The following is a 21,447-nucleotide window of genomic DNA, read 5'->3' on the forward strand; positions in this document are numbered from 1 at the left end:
ACTGTCTTGTGATTTAACTCCTGTGCAGCTGATGCGCCAGGCTGAGGACGGAGGCAGAGGACGGAGGCCGAATTAAAGCTACTTCCAGGGGGAGGCTGACTGCGCGGCCTGCAAGTAGACCTCGGGGCTCAGAAATAAGGAGCAGGGCAAGGGCCAAGACAGGCTCCAGGGCAGAGAGAAGGCAGACCCGGGAACATTTCGGAATCCCTCGGTGAAGATGGAAGGAGACAAAGGAGAGGCAGAGGTGTGATAGGGAACCGGCCAGAGCGAGAGGACAGCCCGGCTGTGCTCAGTGAGGGACATGGATGCATCGGTAAGCTCGTCACCACTCTGTTTAACATGCTTCAGAGAGCAGGAGGCGCAACAGCACATGCGGTCATATACAACTGTCTGGAGGGTGCTGGAAAAACACAGGACTGGACAGAGCAAGGAGGGAGGGGAAGACCTAATGGGCGAAACCAAGGTCTTAGAGCTGGGGGCTCTGGGGGAGCGATGAAGGAAGCGGGAACTCACAGGTCAGAAACATAGGGGGTCTCCACCGGAAATCAATCTGTGGTCCATGTCACTCCTTTATACGGCCATCAGCGTCCCAGTACTACAGCCTGAGCCCCCGAAACCTCGAAGCCAGCCCTTCCTTAGGCCCTGGAGCTGCAGGCGAGCTCTGCTTCTGGTCTGCAGGTCTGCACATGTGGGACCACCCCCTCTGTGATGGTGGGGGGGGGCAGGCACTCAGCCCTCGGGTCCTGTTGGGGGAGCAGCAGGAGCAGGAGGGCTGGGGTCCTCCAGCTGCACATCATGCAGGTGCACCGTGGGGGTGGTGGGGTCTTTCCCCACTCCTTGGTTCGGGTCGGCCTGGTCTGGGTGGTGCCGGCGCACGTGCTTCACCACCTGGAACTTCTGCTTGGCCTTGTAGCTGCAGAGGCGGCAGAAGAAGGGGTGCCGGTCGGTGTGGGTGAGCGCGTGATGGCGCAGGCCGGCAGCCCAGCGGAAAGCACGGTGGCACACGTTGCACACGTAGGGCTTGGCTTCACTGTGCTTGCGGAGGTGGGTGCGCAGCAGGAAGCGTGTCTTGAAGGCCTTGCCGCACTGCTCGCACATGAAGGCCCGTGCCTCCCGGTGCCGAGTCTCCTGGTGCACGCGCAGTGCGTCGGCCCGGTTGGTACAATACTCGCACTCGGGGCACTGGTATGGCTTCAAGCCTATGGGACAGGGCAGGGCCAACGGACAAAGTCACTACCAGAGCTGGTGGAGCCACGTGGAGCGGGCCCAGGAGTCACTGGGATCCCGGGACAAGACACAAGCCACACACTGACTCATGACTGCCATCTGTGGAATGTTCTGGCTCCATCTGGCATTTCTCTGCCCTCCTCCCAACACAGCCCCTTTTGCACAGTGAGTGCCCAATGCATGCTGATAACTAACTGGACTCCTGAGTAGACACCTGACGGCGATGACCACTCACTCAGATACCATGGGGTTTCCGGTTGGGGAACTCCAACCCCTTATGATCATGGGGTACCCGTGGAGTTTGGGGATCCATTTAAAGAGAACTCCGTGTTCAACTCAGAAAGGAAAATTCTTAAGGGGAAAGGATTAGAGGTGAGAGAGCGGCGTCCGTAGGTACAGAGCACCCTGAAATGCATCTGGTTATTGCCCAGACGCGAGGGGATTCTATGCAAAATACAGACACACCGCCATTTAGCCGCTCGTGGAGCACCTGTAGTTCCCGGACTCCGTACCAAAGAGGAACAAAGCAGCTAAAACAGGCAAACTTTTCATGTTGCCATTACTCCTAGTAGCTCCACTGTGTCTGCAGTAACTAAGCAGACTTCTGTCAGCCACACATTTATGTTGTGGGGCTCTCAGTGGGTGGGTGGGGGGCTGCCCTAAAGCTGTGGTCAGCAGAGAAGCTTTTACAGAGTATACCCAGGCCCTCAGGCTCACCTCTCTTCTGATTCTCCCAGGTCTTCAGTGGTTTGGGAAGCTATGCTGGCCCATCAACCTCTCCCCCACCCCTCAATATGCACCCCGAATCTGAGTAAGGACATCCACCACCTGAGGAAGGCTGGGCGTGCCAGGAATGGGGGGGGGGACCCCATGGGCCCATGGAAACCACACAGACTCACCTGTGTGCTTGGTCATGTGGTACTTGAGCTGGTTGACCCACTTGCACTTGTAGCCACAGTCGGGGCACAGATACTTCCGTTCCTCCCTATGGATCCGCATGTGGTACTGTGGGGGGGGGGGGCGAAGAGCAGAGTATGCCTAGAAAATGTGCACACTTGGTCCTCGGTGGAGCTGCTCCCACCCCAGCCGTGCTCCCTCCATCAAGCGGGCTCCCCGGTCCAGCCACTCTGCTGACACCTAACCTGCTGGGCCGACCTCTCAGTCTGCCGCTTCTCAGCTCTGCCACTTACTACCTGTGCCCAAACTCCCAGTCTATTAATCTGTGAAGTGAGAAACAGCAGCACTAATTCCACCTCCTGTGTGGCAAGGATTAAAATTACGGCGAGCATGCAATAGCGCTCAATAAAAGCCTTCGTCACAGGCCATGCTTGCATAAGGGCATCTCCTCTTTGCAACTGTGCTATGAAGTATCGGCACCTCTTTCAATGGGGGGCTGCTAGGGGGCTTGACAGAGATCCCAGAACTGATAACCAGGAGTAGGGACCAGAGGACCCAGGGAGCTTCCCCGCACCCCTCCCACCCAGCCCGTCCACCTTCCTCTCCCAACACGACCCCTCCCCGCCCTCCACCCCTGTGGCTTCCCCCCACCAGCCTCACCTTGAGGCGGGAGGGGTCGGCACAGGCATAGGGACAGAGGTGGCAGCGGTAGGGCTTCTCTCCCGTGTGGATGCGGCTGTGCCAGGTGATCTTCTGGCGGTTCTTGGTGCTGTAAGCACAGTCGGTGCACTTGTACAGCCGGGTGCCGCCGTGCCCCTTCACATGGTGGTCCAGCACCAGCTGGTGGCGGCACGCGAAGTCACAGAAGGGGCAGCGCAAGGGGGGCTGGCTGGCCCCTGCGCCGCCCTCCGGGGTCTCTGCACCTGCCACCACTGCCTCCTCCTCCTCCTCCTCGTGCTGCTCCAGGTAGTGCCTAACCAGGCCAGCGCGCTCCCGGGCTGCGAAGTCACAGAGCTGGCAGCGGTGGCTGAAGTGCTGCTGCCGCCGGTGCTCGTCCAGGGCTGGCCGGCTGGGGAAGGCCTCCTGGCAGGCCCCACACTCCAGTCGCGGGTGCTGCTTGCGGGTGTGGCCCCGCAGGCTGGCCGGGCTGGCGCAAAGCAGCCCACAGCGGGAGCAGCGCAGGGGGCCCTCGGTGGCAGGGGAGCCTGGCGTGGTGGGGGGCGGCTCAGGGTGCCGGCGCAGTGCATGCTGCTTGAGCGCTGTCTCTGAGCTGAACTGCGCCTCGCACTGGGGGCAGGCAAAGGCGGGGGTGCCCTGGTGGCAGCTATTGACGTGTCGCGTGATGTCATGTCGCAGGTAGCCGCTATAATCGCACAGCGGGCAGAAGTGGGTGGGCGTCTTATCGTGGACCCGCAGCCAGTGCAGGCGCAGTTTTGAGTTGGTACCGAATGTCTGTGGGCAGGAGCTACAGGGGATGCGGCCAACTCCCGTGTGGCGGGACTGGTGGGCCTCCAGCCGGTACCGCCTAGTGGTAGAGAAGTCACAGAAGGGGCACTGGTGGGGCTTCACTCCCTCGTGCTTGAGCCGCCGGTGCTGCTGTAGGCAGCGGCTCTGCTTGCAGGTGAAGCCACAGTCCCCGCACTGGAGTGGGGGCCGGGGCCCGCGGGCCGGGGGGGCGGTGGTGGGGTGCCTCCGCTTCTGGTGGAGCCTGAGTGTGGCAGCAGCGGCAGCGGTAAAGGAGCAGAGGCTGCAGTGCAGCTCTCCAGACTCTCCGAGGGGGCAGCCCCGGTTCTGGTGCGTCCTCAGGGCCCGCTCCTGGCGGCAGCTGAAGGGGCATGTCGGGCAGGAGAAGCGGGCCCCCTTCTGCTTTGGAGCCAGTGCCGTGTCCCCAGTCCTGGGGCTGCCCTCTGCACTCCCACTGCTGGGGGAGACAGAGTCCCCACGGCTCAGAAGAGAGGCCCCTCGCTTTCCTCCCCCGCCGCGGCCCCCCCGGCAGCCTTCAGCCACATGAGAGGTGATGGAGGAGAGCCGAGAGCACAGGAAGGGGCATGAGTGGCAGTGAAACTTGCCCTGCTCGAAGTGGAACTTCTCAGGGGTCTCTGCGGGTAAGGCATCCCCGGACATGGAGCGCAGTCCAGGGGGCTCCTCTATTTCTTCTGGCTCCCCGGGAAGTGCAGCAGCAGCCTCTTTGGGGAGCGCTGGCTCTCCTTCTAGCGGGGCAGGGGGGGACTTCGCACCTTCTGTGTCCTCGGAGACCTGGGTACCTGGGGGCAGTGGGGAGCCCGGTCCAGGCAAAGACTTGTTCTTCCTGAGCAGAGCGGGACACTTCTTCAGCAGGTGGGTGCTGAGGCCACGCTGTTGCTTGAAGCTGGCTCCACACTCGGGGCACAGCAGGGGCCCTCGGCGGCCCTGGCACCCGGTCCTGCAGTGCACGCTCAGAGCCTTCTCCCGGCGGGTAATGAACGGGCAGTGTGGGCAGCGGAAGGCGCGCCCCTCTCCCTGGATGACTACCATCTGAACCCGCCCCTCCAGGACCAGAGCCTCGGCCTGCTCTTTGTCCTGCCTCCGCAGGGCCTTGAGCAGGGACTCCGACTCGGGGAACTGGGGGAGCGGAGTGCTCTCAGCGGGCAGAGTGGCCTTCAAGGCTCCCGCCCAGCTGTCAGGGGGCTCCTCTGAGGAAGGGAGGTTTTGGGGGGCCTCTGGGACTGGCTTTTCCGGAACAGGCTCTTCTTCAGCACCCAAATCCGAAGTCCCAGCAGCTTCAAAGGCAGATAGCTCAGTCAAAGTTCCATCTGACCCTTCGAGTCTCAGGGGCCCTGCGGGATCCAGGGGCCTAAAGGCCACCGGGGTAGTTTCGGTGATCTCCTCCAGGGGTGGCTCAGCCACGGGCTCCAGCTCTACACCCAAGGCCTCTAGGTGCAGCGTGCACCCTCCCTCATCGACCTCCGCCAGACTGGGGCTGCCAGCCAGGTCGTCCTCCTGTGGAACCTCACTGCCATCCTGTCTCCCGGTGCTCTCCTCCTCGCTGGTCTCTGGCGGGGCCGGGTCTGAGTGGGGCTCCACTGCCAGCGCAGGGTCCGGGTCTGGCCCCTCAGGTGAGGCGGGCGGCTGGCTGGGGGGCTCGGAGTCCAGTGGGGGCATTGGGCCCAGCCCAGCCCCCTCGGGTTCCTGGCCAGCATAGCGGAGCTGCCATACCTGGTCGCCAGGCACGTAGCCGTGGACCTTGCGCTTGTGGAAGAAGAGGGTGGTGTTGCTGAAGGTCCGGTAGTCACAGAGTGGGCAGCGGAACTCGCGCAGACGGGTGTGCTTGCAATTCTCGTGGCTCAGCAGCGCCTGCTTGTGGCGGCTCTGGTAGCTGCAGTAGCGGCAGGGGTAGAGTGGGGCTGGCGGGCCTGGGTGGTGCTGGGAGGCCATGTGCTTCTGCAGCTCGTACTTCCGCTTGCATGCAAAGGCACACACCTCGCACATCAGGGACTTGCCCTGGTGGCGCAGCTTGTGGCTGCTCAGCTGATCGGCCCGGTGGCAGCGGTAAGAGCACTGGTTGCACTGGTATCTGGTTGGGGGGGAGGCAAAGTGGCCAGGCTCAGTCTCCCAGAACCCATGAATACTTCCTGGGACAAGGTAATGCTTCCTGTGGACAAGGCTCCACACTCAGGGCAGGACTTGTGTCATCTACCTCATTCTCTACCACTACCCCAGAGATTGGGCGTCTGCTTCCAAGGGAGGAGACTCAAGCACAGAGGTTAATGACCTGCCTCGGGTTATGAAGAAGCGAAGGGCAGAGAGCCCACCTTCAGTGCTTTTGTTCCGACCCCTGCTCTATGTTGCTCTCACAGGGAAGACAGCATGGATCAGCCACCTGCTGTGGACTCCAAAGGAACTGCGGGGCTACGGCCTCACGGGGTTGGTGTCTGTGCCTAGATCCCATTCTCCCCCAGAGGCCTAAAAGCTCAGCAGAGCCACAGCAGCGCAGTGGGGAACTTTGCCTGGATGGGGAATGTGGCTAGGATGGGGGGGTCCCAAGTGTTGTCTCCCAACTTTCCTAGGCATGAACTCTGTGAGAGCTCAAGGGACACCATCACATCTGGGCCTGGACTCTGGGTCTGTGCTCCCTTCCCTGAGCCCAGAGAGTTCTCCCCGTGCAGAGAGGGCCACAGGCACAGAAGCTAGCTACCGGCAATGGAGCAGAGACAGGGGAGCAGAGAGGGGCACGGGGAGGAGTCATTCTAGGGCCAGGAGAGCACGGTGAGTTCAAGAGGAGGCTAACTTAGTGTCAGCTTCCTGGGTGAGGGCGAGGGTGGGAGGGTGCACACACTCATACCTGAGGTCCCCCGCGTGTTTCCGCATGTGCACACTGAGGTAATGCTTCCACTTGGTGACGTAGCCACACTCAGTGCACATGTAATCCTTGGTGTTGGAGTGGGTCAGCATGTGCTTGGACAGGTAGCTCACGTCTCGGCACGTGAAATCACAGAGTTCACACTTATGAGGTTTCTCACCTTGGGTATGGGTGGGAGTAGGGATGGAAGGGGAGGAAACAGGTCAGATGTGGATCAAGGGAGTGCACAGACCGTCCCCCCACCTGCAAGCTTGCCCTGATGCTGAGCATAAGCGAAAGCCTCCCGCACTGCCTGACATGTAGCTCCAAACAGTCAGCACTACTTCTGGCCCTCTCCCCAGCTCCGACGTGGAGGAAGCCAGGGAGAAAGTGAAGACCATACTTTCCACGACCAGTCTGCAAGTCTACCTGGTTGCTATAGAGCTTGTTAGCTCTAATGGCCAACTGCTCCATTTACCCTAATTCCCTCCAGTTTTGCAGAAGAGGAGAAAAAAACTAGGCCATGTGACGTAGTGGTTAAGAATTTGGACTCTGGAGTCCAACCCACTAATAAAGATATTAAGAGCTAACACGGACAGAACGTGCATTATAGAAATGCCCCCTCTTGGGGCGCCTGGGTGGCTCAGTTGGTTAAACATCTGCCTCTGGGCTCAAGTCACCATCCCAGGGTCCTGAGATCTAGCCCCATGTTGGGCTTTCTGTTCAGCAAAGAGACTGCTTCTCCTTCCCCTCTGCCTGCTGCTCCCCCTGCTTCTGCTCTCTTGTTCTGTCAAATACATAAACAAAATCTTTAAAAAAGCCCGTCTGCTCTTACTGACTCTTCCCGGCAGCCCTATGAAGCTGGTCCTAGGACTGCCCCATTTTACAAAGAAAGAAGCTGGGGCACGGGGAAACTACAGAGCTATGAAGTGGTGGTTTAGATCCCAGCCGACTACTACTACGTGGTCTTGGACAAGCCATATAACCCCTCTGAGACTGTTTTTCCTTGTCTTTAAAGAGGGGGCAACAAAAATACTGATTGCTCAAGGCTGGTGAGAAGATTAAGTAAGACATCCCAAAGTCCTCAGCGGTGCCCCGCAAGGACTCAAGGAAGAGCTGTCTGTGGGATTGGGTAAGAGCTGGTGCTAAGAGGCTGGGGGCATGTTCCTTCAGGACCCTTCCCTATGATCCCTGCCTGCCCACTCAGCCCGTTTCCCTATGGTGAAAGGCAAGCAAAATGGTACTCTGGCTCCAATTTTAACATTAGCAGTATGATCCCGCAACAGGGCATTTAAATGTTCAGTTCCTCTCCTTCACCTGCCTTCCTTGTAAGATTGTCTTTATGCGTTAAATGAGATAATGTAAAAAGAACTCGGCAAACTATAGAGTATTGTAGAGATGGGAAATTTTATGAAGGGCCTTAGAAAAATGACCTTTGGTGACTAAGGCATGCACAGAAATGAACTGTTCGCTGGAAACAAAGGCTTTGTCCCAAGCTGCCTAAGAGCTATCCTCCTAAACTAGAATCTTCGAAGAGATTTTTTTTTTAAATGTCTTGTCAACCCACTGATGCTTGCCTAGAGATCGCAAGTCAGCCGGTGCCACAGCAGGAAGCTTAATCTGGTTGTCACTCATAGCATCAGTATAATGCTGGCAACCAATTAAGAGTCTGAGTCAGCTCCCAAGGCTCTCTCAGGTATGGATGGCTTGGGCCACTTGCCCCTCATCTCCAAACCTGAATCACAAAGGAAGGTATCTCTCCATGGCCTTCGGCTCAGACCACCTGGACTCCCATCCTACCATAACCATTTCACTAGCTGCAGGACCCTCAGCTTAAGGTTCCTTTGTAAACTACAAATGGTAGATCTGGTTCTAGGAATGACGGATGCAGAGCCCCTTGTGGGCCTTGTATCCAGCACACACGCCCAGCGATGGCCATGTGACTGCAGGCGGGGCTCACCTGTGTGCAGCAGCATGTGGCGAATGAGCACCCTCTTGTGGGCAGTGGCGAAGGCGCACTCGGGGCACTGGTGGATCTTCTCATGGGCGTGCATCTTGCCCACGTGGTCCTGGTAGGCCACGGGGTTGAAGGTGGCAAAGGGGCAGAAGGTGCAGCGCAGCTCCTCACTGCCCGCGTGGCCCTGCTTCTTGTGTTTGCGGAATGCGTGCTTGTTGGAGCAGGCGAAGTCGCAGTGCGGGCAGTGGAAGGCATAGTGGCTCTTGCGATGTGCCTCCATGGCCTCGGCGCTGGCGAAGAGCAGGGGGCACGAGTGATGGCGGCACTCGACAGCCCGCGCGCCGTGGCTCTCCTTCAGGTGCTTGACAAAGGCCTTGCGGTCGGGGGCCATGTAGCCGCAGCCCTCCTGAAAGCAGTGCAGGGGCAGCGGCCCTGTGGCGGCTGCCGCCGTGTGGCTCTTGAGGTGCTCCTTCAGGGCCTGACTGAGGCGGAACTCCTCCCGGCACACAGGGCAGGCGTAGGTGTCCGAGTAGAAGTTGGAAATGTCCTCGTGCATGCTGGCCATGTGGCGGTTCAGCGCATTCCTCTCCACGGCGCTGTAGTGGCACAGCGGGCAGCGGTGGGCCTTCTGGCCCAGCTCCCGCAGCAGGTGCGTCTTCAGCTTGCTCTTGCTGGTGAAGAACTTCTGGCAGTTGGGGCACTGCAGGCTGGGGTCGGGGAAGTGCAGGTGCAGGTGCTCCACCAGGTGTGTTCGCTTCTTGAAGCAGCGCTTACACTCCGGACACATGTGGGTCTTGAAGAGGGACTCGGTGCCAGGAGGCATGTCCCCTGGAGAGGGAAAGAGAGAGGGTTGATGGCGAGATTCTCTGAGAAGCCAGGGGCTGGCCAGCTCACGGGAGAACCACCATTTGTCTGGACATGACGTTAGGAGGCCTTTCATCTCTCTCTGTGGGGAACCTAACAACGACATCTCCAGCAGGGCAGGCTCACAAAGGGGGCGAGAAGTTCAAGTACTGAAGAAAGCCAAATCACCAGGATTTTTTTGACCTGATTGTGGGCCTATCTGAAGTGCTAACCCCAGCTCCCCACTATTCCCAAGCCTTTGTCTAGAGCTGCTCAAGAGAACAATCTGGAAGAAGCATACTCACTCTTCCTGCCCTTGTTTGTGAGGGTAGGCAGTGGGATTGGCAGGGTTGGTTGGAAGGCCAAGAAACCCGCAGAGTATGTAAAAGGGAAGAGAAGAAGGTCAAGTACTCCTGCGTCTCAACACTGGTTCACTGAGTTCGAGATCAGAAAGAACTGGTCATACACACAATCAGATCTTTTCTAGTCACTTGACAGGAAACGTGCTCTGTGGGGGAAGGATGGGTTGCAAACATGGCTCTACAGAGTTGGAAAGCTGGGAAGCAAAGATTCAGAAATAAAAATCTTCGTGGGCCCAATGCCAGACAAAACAGGCTGCTGACCAGTAACCTCCGGCATCTTTATATAATCAATATCACTGTCTCTTTCCCTGCAAAAGAGCCTCTGCCTGAGGAAGACCAGCCTAGGAGAGCAACCCCTACTCTGTGTTTCTATAGTTTATCAGTTTCCATTTATCATTTTCCCATTACACAGGTCAAAGTGGGAGGGTAAGAACCAGAGGCCATGAACCAACACCCAGAAAACCAAACCCCAGAGAGCCTCAATGTCAGACTCTCCACAATCCATTCCTCCCCACCACCAAGAGGTTCATGCCTAACCATGTCATTACCTTCTAACTGCTGAGCTCCCTGGCCTTTCTCCAGGCCTTTCTGGGTGTCCTTCAGAGCGCCACTCTCTTCTTCCTCCGCGTCCCCTTCATCCGCTGACTGCTCCCTGGGCAAGGGCGCCTCTGCTTGTTCTGATGGCTCTCCCCCTCTAGGGGACAGTTTGGGAGCTGGAGACACATAAAACTTGATGTCTATGGGAGCCAATGACAGCAATGACTGCTTATCCTGCTCTTCTTCTGGGCTGGCAGGACCACCCCCTCCCCATTTAGTATAAGAGAATCTTGCGCTTGGATTCTACGTCTATCCGTTTATTACCACTCAAGACAGGAGAAGCTAAGCTATCATTAACACTCCAACTTAAAGCAAATCAAACTTCAGATGACGCCATCCTCACACCCCTTGAAGGAAAGGGCTTTGAGATCACTGCAGTGGGTGTAGGGGCTGGGAGGTACAGACTGGGGAGACTGCACTTCCCTGGCCGGGGTTCCCAGGTCAATGGCTGGCGGCTCAGTGCAGGTGAACACAGCCAGTCCTCTAAACCTGTCTACTGAGAAGCTGAACTCAGCAATTCAGGGTCATACCCTGTCCTGCCCAATTCATCACTCTACCCCTCCACAGAGGCGGTTGCTTCAATAAGGCAAAGATGTAAGGCTATTTCCCAGGAACGAGGGGCCTTCTCTTTGGGAACACGGCACTGACTGGTCTTAGCAAGCCTAGCTCTTGCAGCAGAATCCTGTTCTCTCCCAGCCCATCTCTTCCTCCTCCTATATTCACCCCATGACCTCTTTTTGAGACCAAAAAAAAAAAAAAAGAAAAAAGACCTGGTCTCATACCTGGCAGCAGCTCCTGGGCCGGAGGACCCTGCCGGGCAGACAGTTCTCCCTGCGGCCCAGGCCCGTGGCTCCGCTGATGCTGCCGGAAGAGTTTGACGTTGGAACCCATAAAGCTGCAATGGTTGCAGTGGAAAGGGTAATGGGCCTGTCGGTGCAGCTCCATGGCCTGCCGGCTCCCGAAGAGCAGGGGGCAGCCCCGGAAAGAGCACGGCACGGGGACCGCGGCATGGGCCTGCCTCAGGTGGAGCTGCAGGGCCTTGCGATCTTCCGCAGAGAACGCACAGCCGGACTCCGGGCAGGGGAAGGTGGCGGGAGGGCCCCGGTGACTCTTGAAGTGGCTCTTCAGGGCCTGGGGCTGGGCAAACTCCTGTCTACACACGGGGCACGGCAGGGGGCTATCTGGCAGGCCCTGCCCCTGCACAGGGCCAGAGAGAGGGAGGTTGCTGGGGGTGAGCTCTACGGAGCATGGGGGGCCAGAGAGGCTCGGCAGAGGTTGTATGAGGGGCTCAGCACACTGGTGCAGGGCCAGCAGAGTGGGCTCTGCAAAGCTCTGCTCACAGCGCTCACAGAAGTACACCTCCACCACCTTTACCAGGACACCTGCAGGCAGAGGACCGAAAGAGAAGCACGGCATCAGATGGAACAAGACTCCTAGGCGTTAGCTTCCAGTAGAAAACGTAGGTGAATCTTTTAATATTCGTGGGATGCAGATAGATGTTAAGACTTATACGGGGATGGTAAGCCCCATAAGGTCAGGGACAGTCTATTTGCATGTGACCTGGGTTCCCAGTATGTAGCACAATATGCCAATATAAAATGGGTATTTAATAAACATTTGCTAAATGAATACAACAAGCGTTAACCAATTCTGGAATGCATTAAGGAAAGGCAATATGTTTTGCCCAAATGAAAACTTGCAAAAGAAGAAAATGACATTCTGAGGATAATATCTACAGCTTTGAATGACAAAGTATTACTTTTTACTTTCTGGAAAGAGATTTTTTTTTCCCCCCAACAGCACAGTAATTCATAAAATGAAGAACATCTGTTTTCAAAAGACCGAAATCATACGAGTAATCACTGGCATTCCTTTAGCAATGGGCAGGACCTTGATAAAGAAAGGCTTAGGAAACACTCACTGGGTCCTCTAGCTGCCCTTCGAGAAGAAGGACCCAGAGTCCTGGGAGGTTAAGGACATTGTGTTTGCTCATGGCGGAGCCTTGACTCCAGCCCAGGTTTGTGCCATTTCTACTCTGCTGGTTTTCTTTCCTTTTTTTTTTTTAAGATTTTATTTATTTATTTGACACAGAGAGAGAGAGAGAGAGAGATCAAAAGTAGACAGAGAGGGGCGCCTGGGTGGCTCAGTGGGTTGGGTCTCTGCCTTCGGCTTGGGTCGTGATCTCAGGGTCCTGGGATTAAGCCCCACATAGGGCTCTCTGCTCAGCAGGGAGTCTGCTTCCTCCTCTCTCTCTCTGCCTGCCTCTCTGCCTACTTGTGATCTCTGTCAAATAAATAAATAAAATCTAAAAAAGAAAAAGCTTTAAAAGTAGGCAGAGAGGCAGGCAGAGAGAGATGGGGAAGCAGGCTCCCTGCCAAACAGAGAGCCTGTTGAGGGACTCCATCCCAGGATCCTGAGATCATGACCTGAGCCTCCGTCGCTTAACTCATTGAACCACCCAGGCACCCTAGTTTTCTTTTTTTTAAAAAAAAATTCAGTGCAACAATTCAAATGACACGGATGTACCTCCAGAAAGAATAACCAACCCCACCCTTACACACACAGTTTGGTCTATATTGTTTTAGGCCTTTAGGAGTCATTTCTCTGCAATTTGCTGCCCCCCACCCCACCGCCACCACTTGCTATAGATCAGATACTTTTTTCTATGATTACCTTTAGATCTAATATATTTTTTTGTCCAATTCATAGTACCTCTGTCAAAATGTCAAAAACACATCAAAATGAGGGCTTGCCTTTACTAATAGACATTTGGGTCATTTGGAACCCTTGTAAGTAAAGCTGCTCTAGACATCCTCATCTCTGTATTCTTGTGCATGTGTGTGAGTCTTTCTAGAGGACGGAGCCCTGGAAATGGAATTTCTGGGTCAGAGTATGCGTATTTTCAAATTTGTTATGTAGATAAATTGACCTTCAAAAGGTTATACTAAATTTATACTCTCTGTAAGCTGTAAGACAGTATCTGTTTTCCCACCAACAATAGATATTATAAAACATGTTTAATTTTTGCCAAAACTGAGAAACAACAATGGCATAACGTAATGTAGTAATCTCTACATCCATCATGAGGCTTGAACTCACAACCCTAACATCAAGAGTCACAGGCTCTTCCAACTGAGCCAGCCAAGCACCCCTCATAATTATTTTTAAGTGCAATTTATTTGTGTTAATGAGATTAAGCATTCTTATGGTTATTGACCTCTTTTATTCTTCTTTACTAAACTGCTTGTAGGTTTTTTCTGCCCTCTCAAAAAAATCAAAACACCCTTTTTCTTATTATGGAGCTCTTTAAATTTTAAAGAGATTAATCTGGGGTGCCTGGGTTAGCTCAGGTCATGATCTTGGGATGAAGCCCCGCCTCAGGGGTCTTGGATGTCTTGGGATGGAGCCCCACATCAGGCTCCCGCTTCTCTCTCTGCCCCACCCTCCTGCTCTGCTCTTGCTCTCTCTCTCTGATAAATAAATAATATTTACCAAAAAATAGAGTTTAATTCTCCCTTATATATTGCAAATTTTTTCCCATGTTTGTTCTTTCTTTATTATTTGCTTCCCCACATAGAAGCTGAGAAACACTCTATGATCAAATTAGCTAATCTTTTCCAGGATTTGCTGTCACCATACCACACTGCCAAGGGAAGTTGTGACAACTGTAGCCAGAGGATGGCAGTTAACAAACGGGGAAGTTACCTAAAAATAAGAAGTTGTAGCTATGGGAAGAATAAAGGGGAGAATCATTTTTCTAGCATAAACATAAATGCTCAAGTCCCATTCCTGACAACACGCCTTGGATGAGTTACATATGTTACACACAAGAAACTAGGGCAAGGAAATACCAGATTACTTCTGGGAAGCCCTGCCAAGCCCAGGGTGGTAGAGACACTGGGCCTTTTGCCTAATCCCTGGCTGCAGTTCCTGAGTGGGAGGGTCGGTATGCTATAGGAATAAGGATTGGGTGGAGGTGTCAGAAAGGTCTTCCCTTCTGGATCCCTGCCTAGCAGACATGAAATCCTTGCAGGAACAGACTCTGCCAAGAGCTTGGTACGAGCTTGTGAACCACCTTGCCAGGCTTCAATCAACATTCACCAACTGCAAATTAAATGACAACATCTCTAAGAATAAAAATAAGATGCTACCTTGTGTTCTCATCATATTTATATAGAAGGGTCAAAAATAGCACAGACAAAACCTCAGGGCTGATTGTCCCAGTGGCCTGCTAGCAATAGAGTGGGTACCTGGGGTCTCTCCAGGAGCACCTGGGGACAGGTTTCCAGCCACTGCTTCCACGATGATCTCCATGTTCCCTGTGTCCTCTTCAGTTGCTGTGGCCTCTACCAGCAGGCAGCCTGGGTCACCAGGCAAAGGTGTGGGGTTCCCAGCAGGGCAGGGACTCTGGACGGGCTCCAGGATTCCACGGTTAGAGAGAGATGGGGGGATCAGCAATAGCTCCGGGCATAGTCCATCCATCTCCCCAGTGTTGTTGGTTGGCTGTGAGTCCAACACGGGGTCTGTCATCACCACGGACGTGTTCTGTGGTCTCCTTATGTGCTGTTAAGCCTATGGAAGAGAATCCAAACAAATCAGAGTTAGAAATCTCACCTTCTTCCCTGTTGGTGCCGGGGCATGGCCCAGTGTCTGCCCACTTAGGCATTTCCTTTGATGGTAACATGCCACACCTAGCTAACCTAGAAGTTTTCTTTTTACAACAATGTTCAGAACAAAAACTAGACAGATGCTACTAGGAATCAGCATTAGGAGAGAGCCAACAAGTTTTGGCCAATATATTAGAAAGTAAAGGTTATATCTCTTGGAGCTAAGTGACCTTGGTGAAATCATTAAGCAATCTGGGCCTCAGTTTTCTTATGTGCAACAAAACTGGGGCCAAGGGATCCCAGAGGTCCCTTCCCCTCTTAACATACTATGATCTCACTATTCCTTACTATGGGTGTAAGGCCCTTCCTTCAGGATCTGGCCTGGCTGACCTCTCCAGACTCATCTTCTACCTCGCCCCTTAACAGACCTCTGACCCAGCCATATCAAAGAGCTGCCACTTCCCAAGCTCACCACATCCTCTTTTGCTCCCATACCCTCACAGATGCCTTTCCCTTTCCATGTGATGGGCCTTTTCCCTTTCTCCATCTCTCTCATCTGGCTAACCAACGCCTGTTCTTTAAGAATCTGCACAATGTCACTTTGGCTATGAAGGCTTCTTGATGCCGTTCATAGAAGTTACTCTCTCTGGGGTCCCACTGGCACCTTGTACCTAGCTCTGTCAGAAACGGTCACACTGCAGCATTGCAACCTATCAGTCTCCCTCCCTAGACGTGGAGCTTTCTGAGTACAATTGACTGACATTATCACTTCAATGAACACAAACCACAACAATCTATGCAAGTCAGACAGATGAGATTCTAGTGAAGAACTGTAGACACGGAGATCCATCAGAGGAGAGTTAGATTTCTACAAGGATAACAAACCAGTGCCTCTTTAGGTATGAAGGAACCCACCTGGAGAAATATCAAACTCATTAACTACGGCCTCATATTGAAAACACTAGAACACAACCAAGAAATGAACGGCAACTAAACTGCATATCCAGGGGCACCTGGGTGGCTCAGTGGGTTAAGCCGCTGCCTTCGGCTCAGGTCATGATCTCGGGGTCCTGGGATCGAGTCCCGCATTGGGCTCTCTGCTCAGCAGGGAGCCTGCTTCCTCCTCTCTCTCTGCCTGCCTCTCTGCCTGCTTGTGATCTCTCTCTGTCAAATAAATAAATAAAATATAAAAAAAAAATAAAATAAAATAAACTGCATATCCAGTTATACAGGGCCAAAGCTACCTGAAGCTGAATAATTAGTAATGCATAAGAATGATAGTAATGTATAAGAATACTTAGCAATGTATAAGAATGTATTAGTAACGTATACAGTAATGTGTAAGAATGAAACTGAGTCATGCCCCTCAAGTGAGGGCTTAGGGCCAGGAAATCAGGTTGCTGGTGAAAACTCTGCAACTCAAAACCTTGGCTCAGGGAATTCAGAAGGTAGCTGGGAAGTGCACTTCCACGGTCAGAGGGTTCTCTGGAAATCATAGCTTCCACTTACTGAATATTATCACCGCTCTGCGGGGAGCCAAGGAGGACTATCCGTCTAGATGGAGAACCTGAACCTTCAGCCGCTGGAAGGCGGGTAAGGTGGCAGACAGGTAGTCACAGGAGGCACTGAGGAAGAGAAAGGCCAAATTAAGGTGGAGAGAGAGCCTGCGGAAAGAATAAGACCCGAGGCACCCGGGTTTCCACCTGCCTCTGGGCTATGACTCACCGCGTGGCCTCAGACAGATACAGTCACCTCGCTTTCCAGGGCCTCAGCTTTCCTATCTGTAAAGTGGAGGTGATGACAGCGTCCACATCGTTGGACGGGAGCGAGAATCACAAGAGCCAGCAAATGGCAAGGCCGTTTTGTAACCTGCAAAGCTTGGGATGGAGCATCGTCATGATTACTGTCCAGAGGCGAGGCAGCGGATAGTCGGGCGGGGTCCAGAGCAGTGACGCGGCTGGGGCACCGGGACTGCTGCTGTGATGCGCCGGGGCCCCGATCGTCGGCGTGCTCCGTTCAGCACCTCCTCCCGAGGGGTCCCGCCGCCCAGGCCCACCCTCATCCTGGTGCTCGAGAAACTTTTGCCTCCGGCCCGCTCCACACGTACCCCTTCCTACTTCCCGCCCGGCAGCCGCTCACTCACCTCCCGGCCCAGGGCGGGCGGGAGCCGCGTCTCTATGGTCCGCCAGCAGCTGGAGCGGCCTCCCGGGACTCCCTTTGTGCGACCGCCTCCGGCCCAGCCGCCTCTAGGACTTCGGGCCGATGGAGGCCGCTCTCTCTTCCCCTTGTCGGCTGACGGAGGTACTCTATGGTTTTCTCTGGCGTCTCCCCTTACCCCTTCCTCCAACCGAGAAGCCCAAGGAGTACCAACGAGAGTTGTGGGGCAGAGTGGCACGTCCCGCTGGGTGGGTGCGGCGGGAAGTAGGTGAAGGTACGCGGGGGCGGGGCCGAGCGGCGTTTCCCTCAACTGCGAGGGGCTGAAACCATCGAGAGGGAGGGCCAGAGAGTCATGGCGGTAAGGGGGCGGAGTGACGGGTTACTCCAAACCATGCTGCCGGAGGCGCGAGTTGGGGTCTTGAGGGGATTCGGGAGGGGGCTTCTGGGCGTCCGACAAGGGAAGGGACGGGGAAGCGCTTTGTCTGATTTCTTCCATGCATAGATATTTTGGCATTCTGGGTTCTACTCTGAGCCTCGGCAGTGGTCTTGGCTGTCAGTTCACTGCCACGCGTGCCCCCTGCGCCCTACGCAAAGTGGCAGAGGCCAGGAAGGTGTAGAAACAAAGTAGCCTCCTGTCCTTCGGGATCTCTAGAATTAGACTCGGTCACGTTTTATTGGGGGGAATTCGGGGAAAAGCTCCATGGAGGAAGCCGCAGATGGACAGGTCTTCGATTGGAAAGAAGGAAGGAATCAATTAGAATGGGCGTTCCGAGTAAAGACACCTGCTTGAGCAAGAACAGACTGGTTTGCTTATTTGTACAACAGGGAGTTTTAGGCGCTAAGCTATGAAAGATAGGTGGGCGCCTTGTTGTGGAGGGTGTTGAGTACCGGGCAGAGGAATTTTTACCTAATTCAGGGATCTGTTGAGAGCCAGCCATTGGAGGTGTTGCAGTAGGGAGAGTAATAGGATTGAAGCAGATTCAGGAAGAAAGTCCTCGTGTAGCAATTTGGTGAAGCATTAAGATGACATTTCAAGAACTAAAATTAATCTTAAGGAGGCAGTTTAGTGGGGAGGTAATAAAGGGCTATACAGGACATTAACAATTGAACATGTAAAGGACAGGGTATTTCAAGGTCATTAAACATGGTGATAAGGCATGAGATTACTGACAGGTCAGTGGAAGAAAAGCTTCTTCGTTCCCTGTTAATTCTGGCCAGTGGGCTCCTTTCTATCTCAGCTAGTCCCAGGGACCACAAAAATTCTTTCCATCATCCTGATGAGACACTGGCTACATTGCTCTCTCATGTTTAAACAATCTTCAGACCTAGTCCCCTTGCAGAAAATGAGATACGAACAGGATAATGAACAGGAAATGGAAAGAGGGGCCTGAAGTGTGGGCTCTTGCCTCCCTCCACCCCAAAGACAATATTGGAAACACAGTAGCACTGACCTATCCTTCCTGCACCCTGCTTCTGCAGTGGTTTTGGGGGAGGTGGGGCACAAGGGTGAGGATGGATTGCGGAGTCTGGTTTCTAAACTAATCTTGTGTTTTGTCCCATTTCCACTACCCCCACCACCAGGTTTTGAAAATGCCTCAGAGCCTGTAAGTTCAGTGTTTCCCTCTCAAGATGCCCCTCTCAGACTTTATTCTCGCCCTGAAGGACAATCCCTACTTTGGGGCTGGCTTTGGGCTTGTGGGTGTGGGCACAGCCCTGGCCCTGGCCCGCAAGGGTGCCCAGCTGGGCCTGGTGGCTTTCCGGCGTCATTACATGATCACGCTGGAAGTCCCTGCTCGAGACCGAAGCTACGCCTGGTTACTTAGCTGGCTCACCCAGCATAGTACCCGTACTCAGCACCTCAGTGTTGAGACTTCATACCTTCAGCATGAGAGTGGGCGCATCTCCACCAAGTTTGAATTTGTCCCCAGCCCTGGAAACCACTTTATCTGGTAAGTCTGGGAACCAGGGAGGACTCCACGAGTAGAGGAGAATGAGGGGAGCTGGATTTGACCCATTCATTCATTCACCCCGCGTGGACCACTTTTATGCAGGTATCAGGGGAAATGGATCCGAGTGGAACGAAGCCGAGAGATGCAGATGATAGACCTGCAGACAGGGACCCCTTGGGAATCCGTCACCTTCACAGCTCTGGGCACTGACCGAAAGGTCTTCTTCAACATCCTGGAGGAAGGTGTGGGACGGCAGGGGCTGGCTTTGTTGTGGGGGTGGCAGAGATGGGGGCATTTGACACTGGAGCAAGGGAAGCTTGGATCTGAGCCCAGGGGACTACGAGGGAAGCTCTTTTGGCACAGCTTGGCCTAATTGTATGGCAAAGAGGAATTACTGGCTTCCTCCCATCTTCTCCCTCCCAGCTCGAGAGCTGGCCTTGCAGCAGGAGGAAGGGAAGACAGTGATGTACACAGCCATGGGCTCTGAGTGGCGTCCTTTTGGCTATCCACGCCGCCGCCGGCCACTGAATTCTGTGGTTCTAGAACAGGGTCTGGCCAACCGAATTGTCAGAGATGTCCGGGAATTCATTGATAATCCCAAGTGGTACACTGACAGAGGTGAGGAGCAGCTGGGGTCTTGGCTGGGGTGTTTTTGATGCGATGTCAGAGCTGGGGAAACAGGTCTCTGGTCTCTGTGACCAGACAGGGCGAGTATAAAGCTCTGGCCTACTTCCCAGAGATCAAGGGTAAAGAACAGTTGTCATGGGGGTGATTTCTTCTCACGCTAAGGTTATCGGGCCACCAGGGGGCAGGGTTTGGGAATGAATGTGGACATCTGGGGTAGAGTACACCAATTCATTTTAGGTCTTGATGATTCTCTTGGCTGTTTCCTAGGCATTCCCTACAGACGTGGCTACCTGCTTTATGGGCCCCCTGGTTGTGGAAAAAGCAGTTTTATGTGAGTAGGGTCACAGTTCCTTGTAATTTGTAAACTGAAAAAAAAAATAGGCTGTGGGGTTGGAAAGGGACTTGAATGTGAGGACTGGGGAACAGGATAAATGTGGGATATGAGAAGTGTTCGGGTGATAGAAAGGTTAGGTCTCTGAGACCCATCCAGGACAGCGAGGACAAGCATTTGGGCCTGAGAATGGATCCCCAGGTTACCCACCTCCTGTCCTCCCATCCCCCACAGCACAGCCCTGGCGGGGGAACTGGAGCACAGCATCTGCCTGCTGAGCCTCACTGACTCCAGCCTCTCCGATGACCGGCTCAACCACCTGCTGAGTGTGGCCCCGCAGCAGAGCCTGGTGCTCTTGGAGGACGTGGATGCAGCCTTTCTTAGCCGAGACCTAGCTGCAGAGAGTGAGTGAGGGGAGTTTTGAGGGAAGGGGAAGATTAAGCATATAGGAGTAAGTGAGGAGCAGTGGAAGAAAATGGAAATCCAGAGGGCTGACTGAGGATGCCTGGGGTTGGCAGGAGTCCACGAGAGGCACTGATGCATCGGGGAATGTGGTTGGAGTAGAGGGTTTAAGCAAAGTCATGACCAGCCACACTGCTTTATCTCTTCCTCTCTGTAGACCCAGTCAAGTACCAAGGTCTAGGTCGCCTCACCTTCAGTGGACTGCTCAATGCCTTGGATGGCGTGGCATCCACGGAGGCCCGCATCGTGTTCATGACTACCAACCATGTTGACAGGTAAGAAGGGGTTAGGCCCCCTGAGGCTGTGAGGCAAGACTGCACCCCCTCAACACCTGAACTGCCATTTCGGGGGGGGGTCCAAGTGGTATTTGTGTCTATGACTCTGCCTTTGCTGCCTTGTCCTCTTAGGCTGGACCCTGCCCTGATACGCCCTGGACGAGTAGACATGAAGGAGTATGTGGGCTACTGTTCACACTGGCAGCTGACCCAGATGTTCCAGAGGTTCTATCCAGGGCAAGCACCTTCCTTGGCTGAGGCCTTTGCAGGACGTGTCCTTCAGGTTACGACTCACATCAGTCCCGCCCAGGTACAGGGCTACTTCATGCTGTATAAGAATGACCCTGCAGGGGCGATTGACAATGCTGAGTCTCTGAGGACATGATGCGCAGGCTGCGCTTGGCTCTCCCCCTGGGGAACAATAAACACCTGCCACAGCACTCTGGTCTCTAACCTCCCTGGATGGGTACTTAAGTAAAAAGCAGGGGCCCTCAGGCATCCACAGAGGCAAGTGCTGGGGACAGAAACTAAGGCCAAGTTGGAAGAGACACTATGGTAAACAAGGAAGTGTAGTCTTCCATCTAGACGCATTCAATTTTTTAAAAAACGTGGATGTATACGAAGGGTGTGTGTACATGTTATGTTCCGAAATATTTTGCTTAAATGTGGCCTCTACCAGTTTTCCTGAACCCTACCACATTCACTGAGATGTCAGACCCATTCTTATTCAGACCCTGGGCTCTTGGCAAAAATGGGATTTCACAGCAAAGCCGAGGCTATCCTGCCACACTTGTCTTGCTAGAAATTCAGAAAGAGCCATACTGCACAGGCTAGGCAC

The 21,447-nt window shown here is 54.2% G+C and overlaps 2 protein-coding genes across 7 annotated transcripts; one reads left to right on the plus strand and one right to left on the minus strand.

Moving 5' to 3' along the window:
• Positions 1–314: 314 nt before the first annotated feature.
• On the minus strand, positions 315–17,208 carry ZNF142 (zinc finger protein 142). 6 transcript variants are annotated; one of them, XM_045078741.1, is made up of 11 exons: positions 16,952–17,208; positions 16,534–16,685; positions 16,318–16,433; positions 14,452–14,773; positions 10,984–11,583; positions 10,153–10,317; positions 8,403–9,227; positions 6,446–6,623; positions 2,785–5,677; positions 2,127–2,232; positions 315–1,199 (listed from the first exon to the last, which is right to left on the minus strand). In XM_045078741.1, exons 4-11 carry the CDS (start codon positions 14,729–14,731, stop codon positions 730–732), a joined length of 5,517 nt encoding a protein of 1,838 aa, XP_044934676.1. In that variant the 5' UTR covers positions 14,732–14,773; positions 16,318–16,433; positions 16,534–16,685; positions 16,952–17,208; the 3' UTR covers positions 315–729. The 6 variants fall into 6 exon arrangements, with proteins under 6 accessions (XP_044934676.1, XP_044934677.1, XP_044934678.1 ...); XM_045078742.1 differs by having other exon boundaries at positions 16,916–17,208; XM_045078743.1 differs by lacking the exon at positions 16,534–16,685.
• Positions 17,209–17,232: 24 nt separating this feature from the next.
• On the plus strand, positions 17,233–21,049 carry LOC101686401 (mitochondrial chaperone BCS1). Its single transcript, XM_004762762.3, has 8 exons — positions 17,233–17,323; positions 18,547–18,914; positions 19,017–19,156; positions 19,338–19,532; positions 19,809–19,872; positions 20,107–20,276; positions 20,492–20,609; positions 20,742–21,049. The coding sequence occupies exons 2-8, from the start codon at positions 18,595–18,597 to the stop codon at positions 20,992–20,994; spliced, it is 1,260 nt and encodes a 419-aa protein (XP_004762819.1). The 5' UTR covers positions 17,233–17,323; positions 18,547–18,594; the 3' UTR covers positions 20,995–21,049.
• The last annotated feature ends 398 nt before the right edge of the window (positions 21,050–21,447 follow it).

The sequence above is a fragment of the Mustela putorius genome, unplaced genomic scaffold (genome assembly GCF_011764305.1).
Source record: "Mustela putorius furo isolate JIRA1106 unplaced genomic scaffold, ASM1176430v1.1 tig00000275_pilon_pilon_pilon, whole genome shotgun sequence".
Lineage (NCBI taxonomy): Eukaryota > Metazoa > Chordata > Mammalia > Carnivora > Mustelidae > Mustela > Mustela putorius.

Coding starts and splice junctions, on each gene's coding strand:
- ZNF142 (XM_045078743.1), bottom strand. CDS start 14,731: ATGACAGACCCCGTGTTGGACTCACAGCCAACCAACAACACTGGGGAG. Junction 11,584..14,451: donor TGCTCCTGGAGAGACCCCAG/GTACCCACTCTA, acceptor CTCTGCCTGCAG/GTGTCCTGGTAAAGGTGGTG. Junction 2,233..2,784: donor CCGACCCCTCCCGCCTCAAG/GTGAGGCTGGTG, acceptor CCCCCCCCACAG/TACCACATGCGGATCCATAG.
- LOC101686401 (XM_004762762.3), top strand. CDS start 18,595: ATGCCCCTCTCAGACTTTATTCTCGCCCTGAAGGACAATCCCTACTTT. Junction 19,157..19,337: donor CTTCAACATCCTGGAGGAAG/GTGTGGGACGGC, acceptor TCTCCCTCCCAG/CTCGAGAGCTGGCCTTGCAG. Junction 20,610..20,741: donor ACTACCAACCATGTTGACAG/GTAAGAAGGGGT, acceptor TTGTCCTCTTAG/GCTGGACCCTGCCCTGATAC.